Source organism: Heterodontus francisci, chromosome 14, assembly GCF_036365525.1.
Source record: "Heterodontus francisci isolate sHetFra1 chromosome 14, sHetFra1.hap1, whole genome shotgun sequence".
Classification (NCBI taxonomy): domain Eukaryota; kingdom Metazoa; phylum Chordata; class Chondrichthyes; order Heterodontiformes; family Heterodontidae; genus Heterodontus; species Heterodontus francisci.
In genome coordinates this window covers 20,802,925-20,825,759 of record NC_090384.1, presented here as the reverse complement: position 1 = coordinate 20,825,759, position 22,835 = coordinate 20,802,925, and the positions used below count along the sequence as shown (strand labels likewise).

Genomic DNA, 22,835 nt, shown 5'->3' with positions numbered 1-22,835 from the left:
CACGATGGTCAGACACGGGGAGAGTGAGCACGAGGGTCGGACACGGGGAGAGTGAGCACGAGGGTCGGAAACTGGGAGAGTGAGCACGAGGGTCGGACACGGGTAGAGTGGGCACGAGGGTCGGACGCGGGGAGAGTGAAGACGAGGGTCGGACACGGGGAGATGAAGACGAGGGTCGGACATGGGGAGAGTGAAGACGATGGTCAGACACGGGGAGAGTGAGCACGAGGGTCGGACACGGGGAGAGTGAGCACGAGGGTCGGACACGGGGAGAGTGAGCACGAGGGTCGGACACTGGGAGAGTGGGCACGAGGGTCAGACACGGGTAGAGTGGGCACGAGGGTCGGACGGGGGAGAGTGAAGACGAGGGTCGGACACGGGGAGAGTGAAGACGATGGTCGGACACGGGGAGAGTGAGCACGATGGTCAGACACGGGGAGAGTGAGCACGAGGGTCGGACACGGGGAGACTGAGCACGAGGGTCGGACACGGGGAGAGTGAGCACGAGGGTCGGACACGGGGAGAGTGAGCACGAGGGTCGGACACTGGGAGAGTGAGCACGAGGGTCAGACACGGGTAGAGTGGGCACGAGGGTCGGACACGGGGAGAGTGAAGACGAGGGTCGGACACGGGGAGAGTGAAGACGAGGGTCGGACACGAGGAGAGTGAAGACGAGGGTCGGTCACGGGGAGAGTGAAGACGAGGGTCGGTCACGGGGAGAGTGAAGACGAGGGTCGGACACGGGGAGAGTGAAGACGAGGGTCGGACACGGGGAGAGTGAAGACGAGGGTCTGACACTGGGAGAGTGAAGACGAGGGTCGGACACGGGGAGAGTGAGCATGAGGGTGTGACACTGGGAGAGTGAGCACGATGGTCAGACACGGGGAGAGTGATCACGAGGGTCGGACACGGGGAGAGTGAGCACGAGGGTCGGACACGAGGAGAGTGAGCACGAGGGTCGGACACTGGGAGAGTGAGCACGAGGGTCGGTCACTGGGAGAGTGAGCACGAGTGTCAGACACGGGTAGAGTGGGCACGAGGGTCGGACGCGGGGAGAGTGAAGATGAGGGTCGGACACGGGGAGAGTGAAGACGAGGGTCGGACACGGGGAGAGTGAAGACGATGGTCAGACACGGGGAGAGTGAGCACGATGGTCGGACACGGGTAGAGTGGGCACGAGGGTCGGATGGGGGAGAGTGAAGACGAGGGTCGGACACGGGGAGAGTGAAGACGAGGGTCGGACACGGGGAGAGTGAAGACGAGGGTCGGACATGGGGAGAGTGAAGACGATGGTCGGACACGGGGAGAGTGAGCACGATGGTCAGACACGGGGAGAGTGAGCACGAGGGTCGGACACGGGGAGAGTGAGCACGAGGGTCGGACACGGGGAGAGTGAGCACGAGGGTCGGACACTGGGAGAGTGAGCACGAGGGTCGGATACGGGTAGAGTGGGCACGAGGGTCGGACGGGGGAGAGTGAAGACGAGGGTCGGACACGGGGTGAGTGAAGACGAGGGTCGGTCACGGGGAGAGTGAAGACGAGGGTCGGACACGGGGAGAGTGAAGACGAGGGTCGGACACGGGGAGAGTGAAGACGAGGGTGTGACACGTGGAGAGTGAAGATGAGGGTGTGACACGGGGAGAGTGAGCACGAGGTTCGGAAACGGGGAGAGTGAGCACGAGGGTCGGTCACGGGGAGAGTGAAGACGAGGGTCGGACACGGGGAGAGTGAAGACGAGGGTCGGACACGGGGAGAGTGAACACGAGGGTGTGACACGTGGAGAGTGAAGATGAGGGTGTGACACGGGGAGTGTGAGCACGAGGTTCGGAAACGGGGAGAGTGAGCACGAGGGTCGGGCACGGGGAGAGTGAGCACGAGGGTTGGGCACGGGGAGAGTGAGCACGAGGGTCGGACACTGGGAGAGTGAACACGAGGGTCGGACACGTGGAGAGTGAACACGAGGGTCGGACACGGGGAGAGTGAACATGAGGGTCTGACTCGGGGAGAGTGAACATGAGGGTCTGACGGGGAGAGTGAACATGAGGGGGTCTGACACGGGGAGAGTGAACGCGAGGTTCAGACACGGGGAGAGTGAGCATGAGGGTCGGACACCGGGAGAGTGAACACGAGGGTCGGACAAGGAGAGAGTGAAGACGAGGGTGTGACACAGGGAGAGTGAAGACGAGGTTGTGACACAGGTAGAGTGAAGACGAGGGTCGGACACGGGGAGAGTGAAGACGAGGGTCGGACACGGGGAGAGAGAAGACGCGGGTCGGACACGGGGAGAATGAAGATGAGGGTCGGACACGGGGAGAGTGAAGACGAGGGACGGACACGGGGAGAGAGAAGACGAGGGTCGGACACGGGGAGAATAAAGACGAGGGTCGGTCACGGGGAGAGTGAAGACGATGGTCGGACACTGGGAGAGTGAAGACGAGGGTCGGACAAGGAGAGAGTGAAGACAAGGGTGTGACACAGGGAGAGTGAAGATGAGGTTGTGACACGGGGAGAGTGAAGACGAGGGTCGGACACGGGGAGAGTGAAGACGAGGGTCGGACACGGGGAGAGTGAAGACGAGGGTCGGTCACGGGGAGAGTGAAGACGAGGGTCGGTCACGGGGAGAGTGAGCACGAGGTTTGGAAACGGGGAGAGTGAGCACGAGGGTCGGACACGGGGAGAGTGAGCACGAGGGTCGGGCACGAGGGTCGGACACGGGGAGAGTGAAGACGAGGGTGTGACACGGGGAGAGTGATGACGAGGGTGCGACACGGGGAGAGTGATGACGAGGGTGCGACACGGGGAGAGTGAGCATGAGGGTGTGACACTGGGAGAGTGAGCACGATGGTCAGACACGGGGAGAGTGAGCACGAGGGTCGGACACGGGGAGAGTGAAGACGAGGGTCGGACACGAGGAGAGTGAGCACGAGGGTCGGACACTGGGAGAGTGAGCACGAGGGTCGGACACGGGTAGAGTGGGCACGAGGGTCGGACGCGGGGAGAGTGAAGACGAGGGTCGGACACGGGGAGAGTGAAGACGAGGGTCGGACATGGGGAGAGTGAAGACGATGGTCAGACACGGGGAGAGTGAGCACGAGGGTCGGACACGGGGAGAGTGAGCACGAGGGTCGGACACGGGGAGAGTGAGCACGAGGGTCGGACACTGGGAGAGTGAGCACGAGGGTCAGACACGGGTAGAGTGGGCACGAGGGTCGGACGGGGGAGAGTGAAGACGAGGGTCGGACACGGGGAGAGTGAAGACGAGGGTCGGACACGAAGAGAGTGAAGACGAGGGTCGGTCACGGGGAGAGTGAAGACGAGGGTCGGTCACGGGGAGAGTGAAGACGAGGGTCGGACACGGGGAGAGTGAAGACGAGGGTCGGACACGGGGAGAGTGAAGACGAGGGTCTGACACTGGGAGAGTGAAGACGAGGGTCGGACACGGGGAGAGTGAGCATGAGGGTGTGACACTGGGAGAGTGAGCACGATGGTCAGACACGGGGAGAGTGAGCACGAGGGTCGGACACGGGGAGAGTGAGCACGAGGGTCGGACACGAGGAGAGTGAGCACGAGGGTCGGACACTGGGAGAGTGAGCACGAGGGTCGGTCACTGGGAGAGTGAGCACGAGTGTCAGACACGGGTAGAGTGGGCACGAGGGTCGGACGTGGGGAGAGTGAAGACGAGGGTCGGACACGGGGAGAGTGAAGACGAGGGTCGGACACGGGGAGAGTGAAGACGATGGTCAGACACGGGGAGAGTGAGCACGATGGTCGGACACGGGTAGAGTGGGCACGAGGGTCGGATGGGGGAGAGTGAAGACGAGGGTCGGACACGGGGAGAGTGAAGACGAGGGTCGGACACGGGGAGAGTGAAGACGAGGGTCGGACATGGGGAGAGTGAAGACGATGGTCGGACACGGGGAGAGTGAGCACGATGGTCAGACACGGGGAGAGTGAGCACGAGGGTCGGACACGGGGAGAGTGAGCACGAGGGTCGGACACGGGGAGAGTGAGCACGAGGGTCGGACACTGGGAGAGTGAGCACGAGGGTCGGATACGGGTAGAGTGGGCACGAGGGTCGGACGGGGGAGAGTGAAGACGAGGGTCGGACACGGGGTGAGTGAAGACGAGGGTCGGACACGGGGACAGTGAAGACGATGGTCAGACACGGGGAGAGTGAGCACGATGGTCGGACACGGGTAGAGTGGGCACGAGGGTCGGATGGGGGAGAGTGAGCACGAGGGTCGGACACGGGGAGAGTGAGCACGAGGGTCGGATACGGGTAGAGTGGGCACGAGGGTCGGACGGGGGAGAGTGAAGACGAGGGTCGGACACGGGGTGAGTGAAGACGAGGGTCGGTCACGGGGAGAGTGAAGACGATGGTCGGACACGGGGAGAGTGAGCACGAGGGTCGGACACTGGGAGAGTGAGCACGAGGGTCGGATACAGGTAGAGTGGGCACGAGGGTCGGACGGGGGAGAGTGAAGACGAGGGTCGGACACGGGGAGAGTGAAGACGAGGGTCTGACACTGGGAGAGTGAAGACGAGGGTCGGACACGGGGAGAGTGAGCATGAGGGTGTGACACTGGGAGAGTGAGCACGATGGTCAGACACGGGGAGAGTGAGCACGAGGGTCGGACACGGGGAGAGTGAGCACGAGGGTCGGACACGAGGAGAGTGAGCACGAGGGTCGGACACTGGGAGAGTGAGCACGAGGGTCGGTCACTGGGAGAGTGAGCACGAGTGTCAGACACGGGTAGAGTGGGCACGAGGGTCGGACGCGGGGAGAGTGAAGACGAGGGTCGGACACGGGGAGAGTGAAGACGAGGGTCGGACACGGGGAGAGTGAAGACGATGGTCAGACACGGGGAGAGTGAGCACGATGGTCGGACACGGGTAGAGTGGGCACGAGGGTCGGATGGGGGAGAGTGAAGACGAGGGTCGGACACGGGGAGAGTGAAGACGAGGGTCGGACACGGGGAGAGTGAAGACGATGGTCGGACACGGGGAGAGTGAGCACGATGGTCAGACACGGGGAGAGTGAGCACGAGGGTCGGACACGGGGAGAGTGAGCACGAGGGTCGGACACGGGGAGAGTGAGCACGAGGGTCGGACACTGGGAGAGTGAGCACGAGGGTCGGATACGGGTAGAGTGGGCACGAGGGTCGGACGGGGGAGAGTGAAGACGAGGGTCGGACACGGGGTGAGTGAAGACGAGGGTCGGTCACGGGGAGAGTGAAGACGAGGGTCGGACACGGGGAGAGTGAAGACGAGGGTCGGACACGGGGAGAGTGAAGACGAGGGTGTGACACGTGGAGAGTGAAGATGAGGGTGTGACACGGGGAGAGTGAGCACGAGGTTCGGAAACGGGGAGAGTGAGCACGAGGGTCGGGCACGGGGAGAGTGAGCACGAGGGTTGGGCACGGGGAGAGTGAGCACGAGGGTCGGACACTGGGAGAGTGAACACGAGGGTCGGACACGGGGAGAGTGAACACGAGGGTCTGACACGGGGAGAGTGAACATGAGGGTCTGACGGGGAGAGTGAACATGAGGGGGTCTGACACGGGGAGAGTGAGCGCGAGGTTCGGACACGGGGAGAGTGAGCATGAGGGTCGGACACCGGGAGAGTGAACACGAGGGTCGGACAAGGAGAGAGTGAAGACGAGGGTGTGACACAGGGAGAGTGAAGACGAGGTTGTGACACAGGGAGAGTGAAGACGAGGGTCGGACACGGGGAGAGTGAAGACGAGGGTCGGACACGGGGAGAGAGAAGACGCGGGTCGGACACGGGGAGAATGAAGATGAGGGTCGGACACGGGGAGAGTGAAGACGAGGGACGGACACGGGGAGAGAGAAGACGAGGGTCGGACACGGGGAGAATGAAGACGAGGGTCGGTCACGGGGAGAGTGAAGACGATGGTCGGACACTGGGAGAGTGAAGACGAGGGTCGGACAAGGAGAGAGTGAAGACAAGGGTGTGACACAGGGAGAGTGAAGATGAGGTTGTGACACGGGGAGAGTGAAGACGAGGGTCGGACACGGGGAGAGTGAAGACGAGGGTCGGACACGGGGAGAGTGAAGACGAGGGTCGGTCACGGGGAGAGTGAAGACGAGGGTCGGTCACGGGGAGAGTGAGCACGAGGTTTGGAAACGGGGAGAGTGAGCACGAGGGTCGGACACGGGGAGAGTGAGCACGAGGGTCGGGCACGAGGGTCGGACACGGGGAGAGTGAAGACGAGGGTGTGACACGGGGAGAGTGATGACGAGGGTGCGACACGGGGAGAGTGATGACGAGGGTGCGACACGGGGAGAGTGAGCATGAGGGTGTGACACTGGGAGAGTGAGCACGATGGTCAGACACGGGGAGAGTGAGCACGAGGGTCGGACACGGGGAGAGTGAGCACGAGGGTCGGACACGAGGAGAGTGAGCACGAGGGTCGGACACTGGGAGAGTGAGCACGAGGGTCGGACACGGGTAGAGTGGGCACGAGGGTCGGACGCGGGGAGAGTGAAGACGAGGGTCGGACACGGGGAGAGTGAAGACGAGGGTCGGACATGGGGAGAGTGAAGACGATGGTCAGACACGGGGAGAGTGAGCACGAGGGTCGGACACGGGGAGACTGAGCACGAGGGTCGGACACGGGGAGAGTGAGCACGAGGGTCGGACACGGGGAGAGTGAGCACGAGGGTCGGACACTGGGAGAGTGAGCACGAGGGTCAGACACGGGTAGAGTGGGCACGAGGGTCGGACACGGGGAGAGTGAAGACGAGGGTCGGACACGAGGAGAGTGAAGACGAGGGTCGGTCACGGGGAGAGTGAAGACGAGGGTCGGTCACGGGGAGAGTGAAGACGAGGGTCGGCCACGGGGAGAGTGAAGACGAGGGTCGGACACGGGGAGAGTGAAGACGAGGGTCTGACACTGGGAGAGTGAAGACGAGGGTCGGACACGGGGAGAGTGAGCATGAGGGTGTGACACTGGGAGAGTGAGCACGATGGTCAGACACGGGGAGAGTGAGCACGAGGGTCGGACACAGGGAGAGTGAGCACGAGGGTCGGACACGAGGAGAGTGAGCACGAGGGTCGGACACTGGGAGAGTGAGCACGAGGGTCGGTCACTGGGAGAGTGAGCACGAGTGTCAGACACGGGTAGAGTGGGCACGAGGGTCGGACGCGGGGAGAGTGAAGACGAGGGTCGGACACGGGGAGAGTGAAGACGAGGGTCGGACACGGGGAGAGTGAAGACGATGGTCAGACACGGGGAGAGTGAGCACGATGGTCGGACACGGGTAGAGTGGGCACGAGGGTCGGATGGGGGAGAGTGAAGACGAGGGTCGGACACGGGGAGTGTGAAGACGAGGGTCGGACACGGGGAGAGTGAAGACGAGGGTCGGACATGGGGAGAGTGAAGACGATGGTCGGACACGGGGAGAGTGAGCACGATGGTCAGACACGGGGAGAGTGAGCACGAGGGTCGGACACGGGGAGAGTGAGCACGAGGGTCGGACACGGGGAGAGTGAGCACGAGGGTCGGACACTGGGAGAGTGAGCACGAGGGTCGGATACGGGTAGAGTGGGCACGAGGGTCGGACGGGGGAGAGTGAAGACGAGGGTCGGACACGGGGAGAGTGAAGACGAGGGTCGGACACGGGGAGAGTGAAGACGATGGTCAGACACGGGGAGAGTGAGCACGATGGTCGGACACGGGTAGAGTGGGCACGAGGGTCGGATGGGGGAGAGTGAGCACGAGGGTCGGACACGGGGAGAGTGAGCACGAGGGTCGGATACGGGTAGAGTGGGCACGAGAGTCGGACGGGGGAGAGTGAAGACGAGGGTCGGACACGGGGTGAGTGAAGACGAGGGTCGGTCACGGGGAGAGTGAAGACGATGGTCGGACACGGGGAGAGTGAGCACGATGGTCAGACACGGGGAGAGTGAGCACGAGGGTCGGACACGGGGAGAGTGAGCACGAGGGTCGGACACGGGTAGAGTGGGCACGAGGGTCGGACGGGGGAGAGTGAAGACGAGGGTCGGACACGGGGAGAGTGAAGACGAGGGTCGGACACGGGGAGAGTGAAGACGAGGGTCGGACACGGGGAGAGTGAAGACGAGGGTGTGACACGTGGAGAGTGAAGATGAGGGTGTGACACGGGGAGAGTGAGCACGAGGTTCGGAAACGGGGAGAGTGAGCACGAGGGTCGGGCACGGGGAGAGTGAGCACGAGGGTTGGGCACGGGGAGAGTGAGCACGAGGGTCGGACACTGGGAGAGTGAACACGAGGGTCGGACACGGGGAGAGTGAACACGAGGGTCGGACACGGGGAGAGTGAACATGAGGGTCTGACACGGGGAGAGTGAACATGAGGGTCTGACGGGGAGAGTGAACATGAGGGGGTCTGACACGGGGAGAGTGAGCGCGAGGTTCGGACACGGGGAGAGTGAGCATGAGGGTCGGACACCGGGAGAGTGAACACGAGGGTCGGACAAGGAGAGAGTGAAGACGAGGGTGTGACACAGGGAGAGTGAAGACGAGGTTGTGACACAGGGAGAGTGAAGACGAGGGTCGGACACGGGGAGAGTGAAGACGAGGGTCGGACACGGGGAGAGTGAAGACGAGGGTCGGACACGGGGAGAGAGAAGACGCGGGTCGGACACGGGGAGAATGAAGATGAGGGTCGGACACGGGGAGAGTGAAGACGAGGGACGGACACGGGGAGAGAGAAGACGCGGGTCGGACACGGGGAGAATGAAGATGAGGGTCGGACACGGGGAGAGTGAAGACGAGGGACGGACACGGGGAGAGAGAAGACGAGGGTCGGACACGGGGAGAATGAAGACGAGGGTCGGTCACGGGGAGAGTGAAGACGATGGTCGGACACTGGGAGAGTGAAGACGAGGGTCGGACAAGGAGAGAGTGAAGACAAGGGTGTGACACAGGGAGAGTGAAGATGAGGTTGTGACACGGGGAGAGTGAAGACGAGGGTCGGACACGGGGAGAGTGAAGACGAGGGTCGGTCACGGGGAGAGTGAAGACGAGGGTCGGTCACGGGGAGAGTGAGCACGAGGTTTGGAAACGGGGAGAGTGAGCACGAGGGTCGGACACGGGGAGAGTGAGCACGAGGGTCGGGCACGAGGGTCGGACACGGGGAGAGTGAAGACGAGGGTGTGACACGGGGAGAGTGATGACGAGGGTGCGACACGGGGAGAGTGATGACGAGGGTGCGACACGGGGAGAGTGAGCACGAGGGTGTGACACGGGGAGAGTGAGCACGAGGGTGTGACACGGGGAGAGTGAAGACGATGGTTAGACACGGGGAGAGTGAAGACGAGGGTCGGACACGGGGAGAGTGAGCATGAGGGTGTGACACTGGGAGAGTGAGCACGATGGTCAGACACGGGGAGAGTGAGCACGAGGGTCGGACACGGGGAGAGTGAGCACGAGGGTCGGACACGAGGAGAGTGAGCACGAGGGTCGGACACTGGAGAGTGAGCACGAGGGTCGGACACTGGGAGAGTGAGCACGAGGGTCGGACACGGGTAGAGTGGGCACGAGGGTCGGACGCGGGGAGAGTGAAGACGAGGGTCGGACATGGGGAGAGTGAAGACGATGGTCAGACACGGGGAGAGTGAGCACGAGGGTCGGACACGGAAAGAGTGAGCACGAGGGTCGGACACGGGGAGAGTGAAGACGAGGGTCGGACACGGGGAGAGTGAAGACGAGGGTCGGACACGGGGAGAGTGAAGACGAGGGTCTGACACTGGGAGAGTGAAGACGAGGGTCGGACACAGGGAGAGTGAGCATGAGGGTGTGACACTGGGAGAGTGAGCACGATGGTCAGACACGGGGAGAGTGAGCACGAGGGTCGGACACGGGGAGAGTGAGCACGAGGGTCGGACACGAGGAGAGTGAGCACGAGGGTCGGACACTGGGAGAGTGAGCACGAGGGTCGGACACGGGTAGAGTGGGCACGAGGGTCGGACGCGGGGAGAGTGAAGACGAGGGTCGGACACGGGGAGAGTGAAGACGAGGGTCGGACATGGGGAGAGTGAAGACGATGGTCAGACACGGGGAGAGTGAGCACGAGGGTCGGACACGGGGAGACTGAGCACGAGGGCCCGACACGGGGAGAGTGAGCACGAGGGTCGGACACGGGGAGAGTGAGCACGAGGGTCGGACACTGGGAGAGTGAGCACGAGGGTCAGACACGGGTAGAGTGGGCACGAGGGTCGGACGGGGGAGAGTGAAGACGAGGGTCGGACACGGGGAGAGTGAAGACGAGGGTCGGACACGGGGAGAGTGAAGACAAGGGTCGGTCACGGGGAGAGTGAAGACGAGGGTCGGTCACGGGGAGAGTGAAGACGAGGGTCGGACACGGGGAGAGTGAAGACGAGGGTCGGACACGGGGAGAGTGAAGACGAGGGTCTGACACTGGGAGAGTGAAGACGAGGGTCGGACAAGGGGAGAGTGAGCATGAGGGTGTGACACTGGGAGAGTGAGCACGATGGTCAGACACGGGGAGAGTGAGCACGAGGGTCGGACACGGGGAGAGTGAGCACGAGGGTCGGACACGAGGAGAGTGAGCACGAGGGTCGGACACTGGGAGAGTGAGCACGAGGGTCGGTCACTGGGAGAGTGAGCACGAGTGTCAGACACGGGTAGAGTGGGCACGAGGGTCGGACGCGGGGAGAGTGAAGACGAGGGTCGGACACGGGGAGAGTGAAGACGAGGGTCGGACACGGGGAGAGTGAAGACGATGGTCAGACACGGGGAGAGTGAGCACGATGGTCAGACACTGGGAGAGTGAGCACGAGGGTCGGACACGGGTAGAGTGGGCACGAGGGTCGGATGGGGGAGAGTGAAGACGAGGGTCGGACACGGGGAGAGTGAAGACGAGGGTCGGACATGGGGAGAGTGAAGACGATGGTCGGACACGGGGAGAGTGAGCACGATGGTCAGACACGGGGAGAGTGAGCACGAGGGTCGGACACGGGGAGAGTGAGCACGAGGGTCGGACACGGGGAGAGTGAGCACGAGGGTCGGACACGGGGAGAGTGAGCACGAGGGTCGGACACGGGGGGAGTGGGCACGAGGGTCGGACGGGGGAGAGTGAAGACGAGGGTCGGACACGGGGAGAGTGAAGACGAGGGTCGGACACGGGGAGAGTGAAGACGAGGGTCGGACACGGGGAGAGTGAAGACGAGGGTCGGACACGGGGAGAGTGAAGACGAGGGTCGGTCACGGGGAGAGTGAAGACGAGGGTCGGTCACGGGGAGAGTGAAGACGAGGGTCGGACACGGGGAGAGTGAAGACGAGGGTCGGACACGGGGAGAGTGAAGACGAGGGTCTGACACTGGGAGAGTGAAGACGAGGGTCGGACACGGGGAGAGTGAGCATGAGGGTGTGACACTGGGAGAGTGAGCACGATGGTCAGACACGGGGAGAGTGAGCACGAGGGTCGGACACGGGGAGAGTGAGCACGAGGGTCGGACACGAGGAGAGTGAGCACGAGGGTCGGACACTGGGAGAGTGAGCACGAGGGTCGGTCACTGGGAGAGTGAGCACGAGTGTCAGACACGGGTAGAGTGGGCACGAGGGTCGGACGCGGGGAGAGTGAAGACGAGGGTCGGACACGGGGAGAGTGAAGACGAGGGTCGGACACGGGGAGAGTGAAGACGATGGTCAGACACGGGGAGAGTGAGCACGATGGTCAGACACTGGGAGAGTGAGCACGAGGGTCGGACACGGGTAGAGTGGGCACGAGGGTCGGATGGGGGAGAGTGAAGACGAGGGTCGGACACGGGGAGAGTGAAGACGAGGGTCGGACATGGGGAGAGTGAAGACGATGGTCGGACACGGGGAGAGTGAGCACGATGGTCAGACACGGGGAGAGTGAGCACGAGGGTCGGACACGGGGAGAGTGAGCACGAGGGTCGGACACGGGGAGAGTGAGCACGAGGGTCGGACACGGGGAGAGTGAGCACGAGGGTCGGACACGGGGGGAGTGGGCACGAGGGTCGGACGGGGGAGAGTGAAGACGAGGGTCGGACACGGGGAGAGTGAAGACGAGGGTCGGACACGGGGAGAGTGAAGACGAGGGTCGGACACGGGGAGAGTGAAGACGAGGGTGTGACACGTGGAGAGTGAAGATGAGGGTGTGACACGGGGAGAGTGAGCACGAGGTTCGGAAACGGGGAGAGTGAGCACGAGGGTCAGGCACGGGGAGAGTGAGCACGAGGGTTGGGCACGGGGAGAGTGAGCACGAGGGTTGGGCACGGGGAGAGTGAGCACGAGGGTCGGACACTGGGAGAGTGAGCACGAGGGTCGGACACGGGTAGAGTGAGGACGAGGGTGTGACGCGGGAGAGTGAAGACGAGGGTCGGACACGGGGAGAGTGAAGACGAGGGTCGGACACTGGGAGAGTGAAGACGATGGTCAGACATGGGGAGAGTGAGCACGATGGTCAGACACGGGGAGAGTGAGCACGAGGGTCGGACACGGGGAGAGTGAGCACGAGGGTCGGACACTGGGAGAGTGAGCACGAGGGTCGGACACGGGTAGAGTGGGCACGAGGGTCGGACGGGGGAGAGTGAAGACGAGGGTCGGACACGGGGAGAGTGAAGACGAGGGTCGGACACGGGGAGAGTGAAGACGAGGGTCGGTCACGGGGAGAGTGAAGACGAGGGTCGGACACGGGGAGAGTGAAGACGAGGGTCGGACACGGGGAGAGTGAAGACGAGGGTCGGACAGAGGGAGAGTGAAGACGAGGGTGTGACACGTGGAGAGTGAAGACGAGAGTGTGACACGGGGAGAGTGAGCACGAGGTTCGGAAACGGGGAGAGTGAGCACGAGGGTCGGGCACGGGGAGAGTGAGCACGAGGGTCGAGCACGAGGGTCGGGCACGGGGAGAGTGAGCACGAGGGTCGGACACTGGGAGAGTGAGCACGAGGGTCGGACACGGGTAGAGTGAGTACGAGGGTGTGACGCGGGGAGAGTGAAGACGAGGGTCGGACACGGGGAGAGTGAAGACGAGGGTCGGTCACGGGGAGAGTGAAGACGAGGGTCGGACACGGGGAGAGTGAAGACGAGGGTCGGACACGGGGAGAGTGAAGACGAGGGTGTGACACGTGGAGAGTGAAGACGAGGGTGTGACACGGGGAGAGTGAGCACGAGGTTCGGAAACGGGGAGAGTGAGCACGAGGGTCGGACATGGGGAGAGTGAAGACGAGGGTCGGACACCGGGAGAGTGAAGACGAGAGTGTGACACGGGGAGAGTGAAGACGATGTATGACACGGGGAGAGTGAAGACGAGGGTGCGACACGGGGAGAGTGAGCACGAGGATGTGACGCGGGGACAGTGAAGACAATGGTTAGACACGGGGAGAGTGAAGACAAGGGTGTGACACGGGGAGAGTGAGCACGAGGTTCGGACACGGGGAGAGTGAGCACGAGGTTCGGACACAGGGAGTGTGAACGTGGGGGCAGTGAACAGGAGGCTTTCTGATTTGCCCGGGTAAATCAGCCCCATTTTCCTCTGTGTGTTCCTGTTTGCCAGTCAGTATTCACATCTGCTGATGTTGCACTCCTCACTCAGGCCCTGACTCCTCTGTTGTCTTACTGTCTCCTTGGACTTTGCTTAGATTGTTTCCAGGGTTACTGTAATAACAGAAACCTACACTTGTGTATCACTTTTAATGTAATAAAATGTCCCAAGGTGTTTCACAGGAGTGTTGTAAATGACAAGTTGTTGGCAAGCCACAAAAGGCCTTATTAGGTCAGGTGACTAAAAGCTTGGTCAAAGAGAGAGGTTTTAAGACGTGTCTTAAAGGAGGTAAACGAGGTGACGAGGCGGAGAGGTGGAGAGAGGGTATTGCAGGGTTTGGGGTAGAGGTAACTGAAGGTGTGGTCACCAATGGTGGAGCAATTTAAATCAGAGATGTACAAGAGACCAGAATTAGAGGAATGTAGATATCTTGGAGACTGGGGGGAATTACAGAAATAGAGTGGGACAAGACCATGGAGGGATTTGAAAACAAAGATGAGAATTTAAAAAATAAAGAGGTTTTTTAATCGGCAGCAAATGTTGTTCAGTAAACATAGGGGTGATAGGGGAATGGGAGTTGGTTCTAGTTAAGACACGGACAGTAGAGTTTTGGATGACCTCAGGTTTACAGAGGGTAGAATGTGGGAGATCAGCCAGGAGTGCATTGGACTAGTCAAGTCTAGAGGTTATCAAAGGAATGAATGAGGGTTTCAACAGCAGGTGAGCTGAGACGGGGAGAAGTCGGGCGATGTTACAGAGGTGGAAATAGGCGGTCTTTGTGAGCACGAGGGCTGGACACAGGGAGAGTGAACACGAGGGTCGGACACGGGGAGAGTGAGCAGGACCTGATAGTGCTTCATGTAGTCCAGCCAGTTCTGGCAGTGAATGTCTAAACCAGCTGTCTGTCATTCCATTGATGTCTGTGTCCCTTGGACTGAAGGAAGTGGGGATGAGGGCAGTACCAGGTGGACTGGCCAGGCTGAGAGAGTGTAATGGTTTTACTGGGATCCAGGGCTTGCTGTGTATCTCACTCCTACTGTAGCTGGGTCAGTCTGCTGACTCCCTCACTAAACTCCTGATCTCTGTCTGTTTGCCACCTCAGTTCCGCTGCTGTGGGAGTAACAACTCGATGGACTGGCAAGAGAGCATGTGGGTGAAGAGCGGGCAATCCGGAGGGCGAGTTGTGCCCGACAGCTGCTGCAAGACCAAGACCACTGGGTGTGGAAAGAGAGACCACCCATCCAACATCTACAGGGTGGAGGTCAGTGTCGGAGAGGCCCTGGATGTGCCTGTCCGTAGGTGAATGGAAATGGATTGCTATTGGGAATGGCACTTATGTGAGGGCTCACAGTGAACCTGGGTCACAGCCCAGCAGGGTATGTCAGGCCAGCCTCCCTGCTGAGGGATTTTTGTAACACACGGGGGAGAGGGGGGGGGGTTTGTGTGTGACGGCAGAGGGAGGGGGAATTCTTTCGTTACCGGGCCCTCGTTGCCGGGCCCTCGTTGCCGGGCCCTCGATGCCGGGCCCTCGATGCCAGGCCCTCCTGGCTGTGCCCTCGTTTCCAGGCCCTCGTTGCCGGGCCCTCGATCAGTGAAATGTCAATTAGCAGATTTACAGCTTCTTTATCTACTCCACGCTTTCTGTGTTCCTGCTGTATTTTTCCCATCTGCTCAGAGGTCTGTCATGTTGTGCTGCCCTTTGACTATTTGAAAGTGATAGAATGATGGAGCACACGAGGAGGCTGTCCAGCCTCATCGTGCTTGTGCTGACTCTTTCTCCTGCTCTCTCCTGCAAATCTCTGCCCTTCAATTATATCGCAAATTCCCCTCTGAATATTCTCATTAAACCTGCTTGCATTATCCTTTCAGGCAGTGCATTCCAGATGACAGCAACTTGCTGCATAATTATCACCTTATATCTGTTTGCTCTGGTACTCACCCTTCAGCCACTGAAAGCTTTCTCTTTTTTTACTCTCTCAAAATCAGTCATAATCTTGAACCTGTTGACAATTTCTCCCCTTAACCTTCCTTGTTCTAACCCCAGCTTCTACAGAGTGTCCAAATAACTGAAGTCGCTCATCACTGCAAGAACTAAGTTCTTGTGTTGTGATACAATACCGCGGGTATCAGCACCACGGACACCAGTACCACGGGCACCAACCTCACGGGCACCAACCTCACGGACACCAGTACCGCGGGCACCAACCTCACGGACACCAGTACCGCGGGTATCAGCACCACGGGCACCAGTACCGCGGGCACCAACCTCACGGACACCAGTACCGCGGGTATCAGCACCACGGGCACCAGTACCGCGGGCACCAACCTCACGGACACCAGTACCGCGGGTATCAGCACCACGGGCACCAGTACCGCGGGCACCAACCTCACGGACACCAGTACCGCGGGTATCAGCACCACGGGCACCAGTACCGCGGGCACCAACCTCACGGACACCAGTACCGCGGGTATCAGCACCACGGGCACCAGTACCGCGGGCACCAACCTCACGGACACCAGTACCGCGGGCACACTGTGTGAAACCCCCAATGTGACACAGTTTGTTTGTTTTTATAGGGGGGCTGCATCACCAAGTTGGAGGGGTTCATCATGGCCCATCTGAAGATTATCGGAGCAGTGGGAATTGGAATTGCCTGTGTGCAGGTAGGAACAGAGCCATGGATGTGGTCTGTGAATTGTCTCCTGTAGCAGCAGCAGCGAGTACTGAATGATTAACTACACAGACTGTTGTATAACACAACCAAAAACAACAGAGTGAGCCACATCTCAGTAACATGACGGGCGAGTTCCTGACCCTCACAACCATCCTGTCAAATCCACACAGCTGCCCCTTACCCCAACCGCCATCCCCCACCCCCACACCATCCCCTCCCACCGCACCATCCCCCACCCCCTCACCATCCCCCACCCCCTCACCATCCCCCACCCCCCGCACCATCCCCTCCCACCGCACCATCCCCCACCCCCACACCATCCCCCACCCCCCGCACCATCCCCCACCCCCACACCATCCCCCACCCCCTCACCATCCCCCACCCCCACACCATCCCCTCCCACCGCACCATCCCCCACCCCCTCACCATCCCCCACCCCCTCACCATCCCCCACCCCCACACCATCCCCCACCCCCCGCACCATCCCCTCCCACTGCACCATCCCCCACCCCCTCACCATCCCCCACCCCCTCACCATCCCCTCCCACCGCACCATCCCCCACCCCCCGCACCATCCCCTCCCACCGCACCATCCCCCACCCCCTCACCATCCCCCACCCCCTCACCATCCCCCACCCCCACACCATCCCCCACCCCCCGCACCATCCCCTCCCACTGCACCATCCCCCACCCCCTCACCATCCCCCACCCCCACACCACCCCCCCCACCGCACCATCCCCCCCCTCACCATCCCCCACCCCCTCACCATCCCCCACCCCCACACCATCCCCCCCCACCCCCACACCATCCCCCCCACCCCCACACCATCCCCCCCCCACCCCCACACCATCCCCCCCCACACCATCCCCCCCCCGCACCATCCCCCCCCGCACCATCCCCCCCCCCCGCACCATCCCCCCCCACCGCACCATCCCCCCCACCGCACCATCCCCCCCCCCCCGCACCATCCACCGCCCCCCCTTTCCCTCCGGCATCATCTCTTTTCATCCACCCCCCCATCCCATCCCTCCCTCCCATATCCCCCTCCATATCGGTCCATCCCCCCCCATAACCCTCTCCATATCCCCCCTTCTGCCCCATATCTCCTCCCATATCTCTCCCATTGCCCCCATCACCTCCCATATTCCCCCCATATCCCCCCCAATCCTCCCCCCATCCTTCCCCTCCATTCTCCCCCGCTGCCTCCCCCACCAAACCAGAACTGGACCATGCCTAATCCGAGATAGACAGGAGACTGGGTCTTTTTGATTGATGAGGCTGTGCCTGATTGGTGTCCAGAGGGCAGACACTCAGCAAATCCCAGCCAGTCTGCTGCTCGTCGTCCTAGTACCCGATCAAAAAAGTGCTGTGCACCAAGGAGTTTAGAGTTAGCTGGTCGAAGGAGCCTTTAACACCATGTGGCCACTTGGGTCTTGGTGTGGAGCTCTCTGTGTGATCCCTTGGTCTTGGTGTGGAGCTTTCTGTGTGATCCCTTGGTCTTGGTGTGGAGCTCTCTATGTGATCCCTTGGGTCTTGGTGTGGAGCTCTCTGTGTGATCCCTTGGTCTTGGTGTGGAGCTTTCTGTGTGATCCCTTGGGTCTTGGTGTGGAGCTCTCTGTGTGATCCCTTGGTCTTGGTGTGGAGCTCTCTATGTGATCCCTTGGGTCTTGGTGTGGAGCTCTCTGTGTGATCCCTTGGTCTTGGTGTGGAGCTTTCTGTGTGATCCCTTGGTCTCGGTGTGGAGCTCCCTGTGTGTTCTCTTGGTCTTGCTGTGGAACTGTCTGTATGATCCCTTGGTCTTGCTGTGGAACTGTCTGTATGATCCCTTGGTCTCGGTGTGGAGCTCTCTGTGTGATCCCAGGGTCCTGGTGTGGAGCTCTCTGTGTGTTCTCTCAGTCTTAGTGTGGAGTTCTGTGTATGATCTCTCGGAGCTCTCTGTATGATCCCAGGGTCCTGGTGTGGAGCTCTCTGTGTGATCCCAGGGTCCTGGTGTGGAGCTCTCTGTGTGTTCTCTCAGTCTTAGTGTGGAGTTCTGTGTATGATCTCTCGGAGCTCTCTGTATGATCCCAGGGTCCTGGTGTGGAGCTCTCTGTGTGATCCCAGGGTCCTGGTGTGGAGCTCTCTATGTGATTTCCCCTCGGTCTTGGCCTGACACCCTCGATGTTAGTCTGGTGTCCTTATGGATGGGTGACGTGACCATGACAGAGACTGAATAAAACTGACATAATATTCTTTTCCTTACAGATTTTCGGCATGATCTTTACCTGCTGCCTGTACAGGAACCTGAAAGCAGACACTCCGTATTAGAGTGAGGGCTGTACGCACCTTCCTCTCTGCATTTACATCTCAACTTTCCAGAAAACTGATTTCCATCTGGGTGCTGATACAAAAGGCAGTTCATAGAGAGCCCAACCTCTGAATCCCCTCCCCCACCCACTCCCCACCTCTGGATCCCCTCCCACACCAACTCCCAAACCTTGGGATCCCCTCCCCCACCCCTGTGACCCAGTTCACACCTTAGGCCCCCTTCCCTCCCCTTCCCCCCCCCTCCTATGACTCTATAACCCTCTGTAGTAACACTGTACAATCAGGTTCAGGGCCTGTTGATGAGAAGCCTGGAGCTGGCTTGACTCTGGGCATTTGATGCCAGCTCTGAGATTGTCACATGACTGTGTGAACTGACACCCATGCTCCCAGACTGTGCCTGGCATTGAAACATCCCAGGGCCATTCCCCCTTGAAGCCTCAGAGAGAGTGCGAGTGAGCGAGTGACCAGCTGGGAATAAAGCTTGGGATTTCACCGGCAATTCCATCCTCAGCTGGTTTAAAAGGAAGCCACCATTCTCTTCCATGTGATCTATTAACAACCTCTCCTCGGGCTCACCTTGGCCTGATTTCACTGACAAATGGCGGATCAGCTCCTCTATCCCCACCCCATCCCCAGCTTCCTGTCCTGACATGTTCCCCCGCTCCCATGGATACCAGCCTATCCAGATCCTGCCTCCTTTTTGATACGCACCCTGAACAGGATGAAGAACAGGGCCCTGCAGCTGCCTACAGACACAGGAAGGAGGACGATGAATCTGTCACTCAGGAGTCCTGGCCTTTCCCTGGTGTCTGTGGAGAACACATACAGAAAAAACAATTTGGAAACTGGGCCTGGAAACCGGTGTAATGATACTAACCTGCTCTGAAGATCACTGCTGTCCTTTGACTGCTTCCTGGGGAGAGAGAAGGGAATATGGTGGGCATGAATGTTAACAAAACAATTAACATTTAAACTGATGACTGTAAACTGTGCTGATTCTGTGTCTGTGCTGGCTGTGTCTTGTGTTCTCTGTGGAGAGCTGCCTTTCCCAGTCCCTTTGTTTTGAAGGTGCTGTGCAGCAGAGAATGTTGCCAGGCACGTGTGTGCCCCTGCTCCACCCCTCTAACTGTTTCTTATATTACTGTAGCTGTCAGGGTTTACAGTGGGGAAATCCCTCTCCCTGACTCCAACCCTGTATTTTTATATATTGACTGTAGAAAATAAAACCATATCTAACACCACTCTGTGTCCCTGAGCAAGTGCACAAGCTCACAGAAACACCGCACACATACCCATCAAATTATTCACCAAAACACTCCTCACACTCTCACCAAAACACTCCTCACACTCTCACCAAAACACTCCACACACTCTCACATAAACACCCACACAATCACCAAAACACTCCTCACACACTCACCAAACTACTCCACACACACTCACCAAAACACTCCTCACACAATCACCAAAACACTCCACACACTCTCACATAAACACCCACACAATCACCAAAACACTCCTCACACACTCACCAAAACACTCCTCACACAATCACCAAAACACTCCTCACACTCTCACCAAAACACTCCACACACTCTCACATAAACACCCACACAATCACCAAAACACTCCACACACACTGTCACCAAAACTCTCCTCACACGCTCAAATAAACACCCACACAATCACCAAAGCACTCCGCACACACTCACCAAACCACTCCGCACACACTCACCAAAATACTCCACACACTCTCACATAAACACCCACACAATCACCAAAACACTTCTCACACACTCACCAAAACACTCCACACACACTGTCATCAAAACACTCCTCACATGCTCAAATAAACACCCACACAATCGCCAAAGCACTCCGCACACACTCACCAAACCATTCCGCACACACTCACCAAAACACTCCGCACACTCTCACCAAACCACTCCACACACACTCACCAAAACACTCCACACACACTCACCAAAATACTCCACACACTCTCACCAGAACACTCCTCACACGCTCACATAAACACTCCACACACTCTCACCAAAACACTCCGCACACTCTCACCAAACCACTCCACACACACTCACCAAAATACTCCACACACTCTCACCAGAACACTCCTCACACGCTCACATAAACACTCCACACACTCTCACCAAAACACTCCACACACACTCACCAAAATACTGCACACACTCTCACCAGAACACTCCACACACTCTCACCAGAACACTCCACACACTCTCACCAAAACACTCCACACACACTCACCAAAACACTCCACACACTCTCACCAAAACACTCCACACACACTCACCAAAATACTCCACACACTCTCACCAAATCACTCCTCACACACTCACCAAAATACTCCTCATACGCTCACCAAAACACTCCTCACCAAAACACTCCACACACACTCACCAAAACACTCCTCACACACTCACCAAAGCACTCCGCACACATTCACCAAAACACTCCTCGCACACTCACCAAAATACTCCCCACACACTCACCAAAACACTCCACACACACACTCACCAAAACACTCCACACACACTCACCAAAACACTCCACACACACTCACCAAAACACTCCACACACACTCACCAAAATACTCCATACACTCTCACCAAAGCACTCCTCACACTCTCACCAGAACACTCCTCACACACTCACATAAACACTCCACACACACTCACCAAAACACTCCACACACTCTCACCAAAACACTCCACACACACTCACCAAAATACTCCACACACTCTCACCAAAACACTCCACACACACTCACCAAAACACTCCACACACACTCACCAAAATACTCCACACATTCTCACCAAATCACTCCTCACACACTCAGAAAAACACTCCTCACACGCTCACCAAAACACTCCGCACACACTCACCAAAACACTCCTCACACACTCACCAAAATACTCCACACACTCTCACCAAAACACTCCTCACACGCTCACCTAAACACACACTCACCAAAACACTCCTCACACACTCACCAAAATACTCCACACACTCTCACCAAAACACTCCTCACACACTCACCAAAATTCTCCACACACTCTCACCAAAACACTCCTCACACGCTCACCTAAACACACAATCACCAAAGCACTCCTCACACACTCACCAAAACATTCCACACACGCTCACAAAAACACTCCACACGCTGTCACCAAAACACTCCTCATGCTCTCACCTAAACACCCCCCAAAACACACACTCACCAAAACACTCCAGATTCGCTCACCAAAACACGCCACACACACTCACCAAAACACTCTTCATACACTCACAAATGCACTCGACATTCACTCACCAAACACACACTCACCAAAACATCCCACACACACTCCCCAAACCACTCCACATACACTCATACAAAACACTCCATACGTGCTCAGCAAAACACACACAATCACCAAAACACACATTACTCACCAAAACATGCATACTCACCAAACCACTCCGCACACGCTCACCAAAATACAGCATACATAGACACCAGAACATTCCACACACGCTCACCAAAACACCCCACAATCTCACCAAAACACTCCACACATGCTCACAAAAACACAAACACACACCAAAACACCCCACATACATTCATCAAAACACCCCACACACGCTCAGCAAAACACTCCACACACGCTCACCAAAATACTCCACACACGCTCACCAAAACACTCCACACACACTCACCAAAACACACCACGCACCCTCCACAGCACACTCCACAAAACACACTCTCACCAAAACACACCACTTACGCTCACCAAAACACACCACACTCTCACCAAAACACTCCATGCACACTCACCAAATACCCACACTCAACAAAACACACACTTACCAAAACACTTCACACTCTCAGCAAAATCCTCCACGCACACTCACCAAAACACCCCATGCACACTCACCAAAACACTCCACGCACTCACCATAATACTCCACACACTCTCAACCAAAACACTCCTCACATGCTCACCTAAACACACACTCACCAAAATACTCCACACACTCTCATCAAAACACTCCTCACACGCTCACCTAAACACACACTCACCAAAACACTCCTCACACACTCACCAAAATAGTCCACACACTCTCAACCAAAACACTCCTCACATGCTCACCTAAACACGCACTCACCAAAATACTCCACACACTCTCACCAAAACACTCCTCACACGCTCACCTAAACACACAATCACCAAAGCACTCCTCACACACTCACCAAAACATTCCACACACGCTCACAAAAACACTCCACACGCTGTCACC

The 22,835-nt window shown here is 58.8% G+C and overlaps 1 protein-coding gene across 2 annotated transcripts in view; it reads left to right on the top strand.

Annotated features, from left to right (window-relative positions):
- LOC137376942 (CD151 antigen-like) overlaps positions 1-19,760 on the top strand; it is a 112,803-nt gene extending 93,043 nt beyond the window's left edge. For both annotated transcript variants that reach the window (XM_068045910.1, XM_068045909.1), the window contains exons 6-8: positions 14,638-14,796; positions 16,113-16,199; positions 18,456-19,760. In XM_068045910.1, coding sequence (XP_067902011.1) covers positions 14,638-14,796; positions 16,113-16,199; positions 18,456-18,518 — 309 coding nt within the window. In that variant the 3' untranslated portion in view covers positions 18,519-19,760. The remainder of the gene's footprint in view (positions 1-14,637; positions 14,797-16,112; positions 16,200-18,455) is intronic.
- The last annotated feature ends 3,075 nt before the right edge of the window (positions 19,761-22,835 follow it).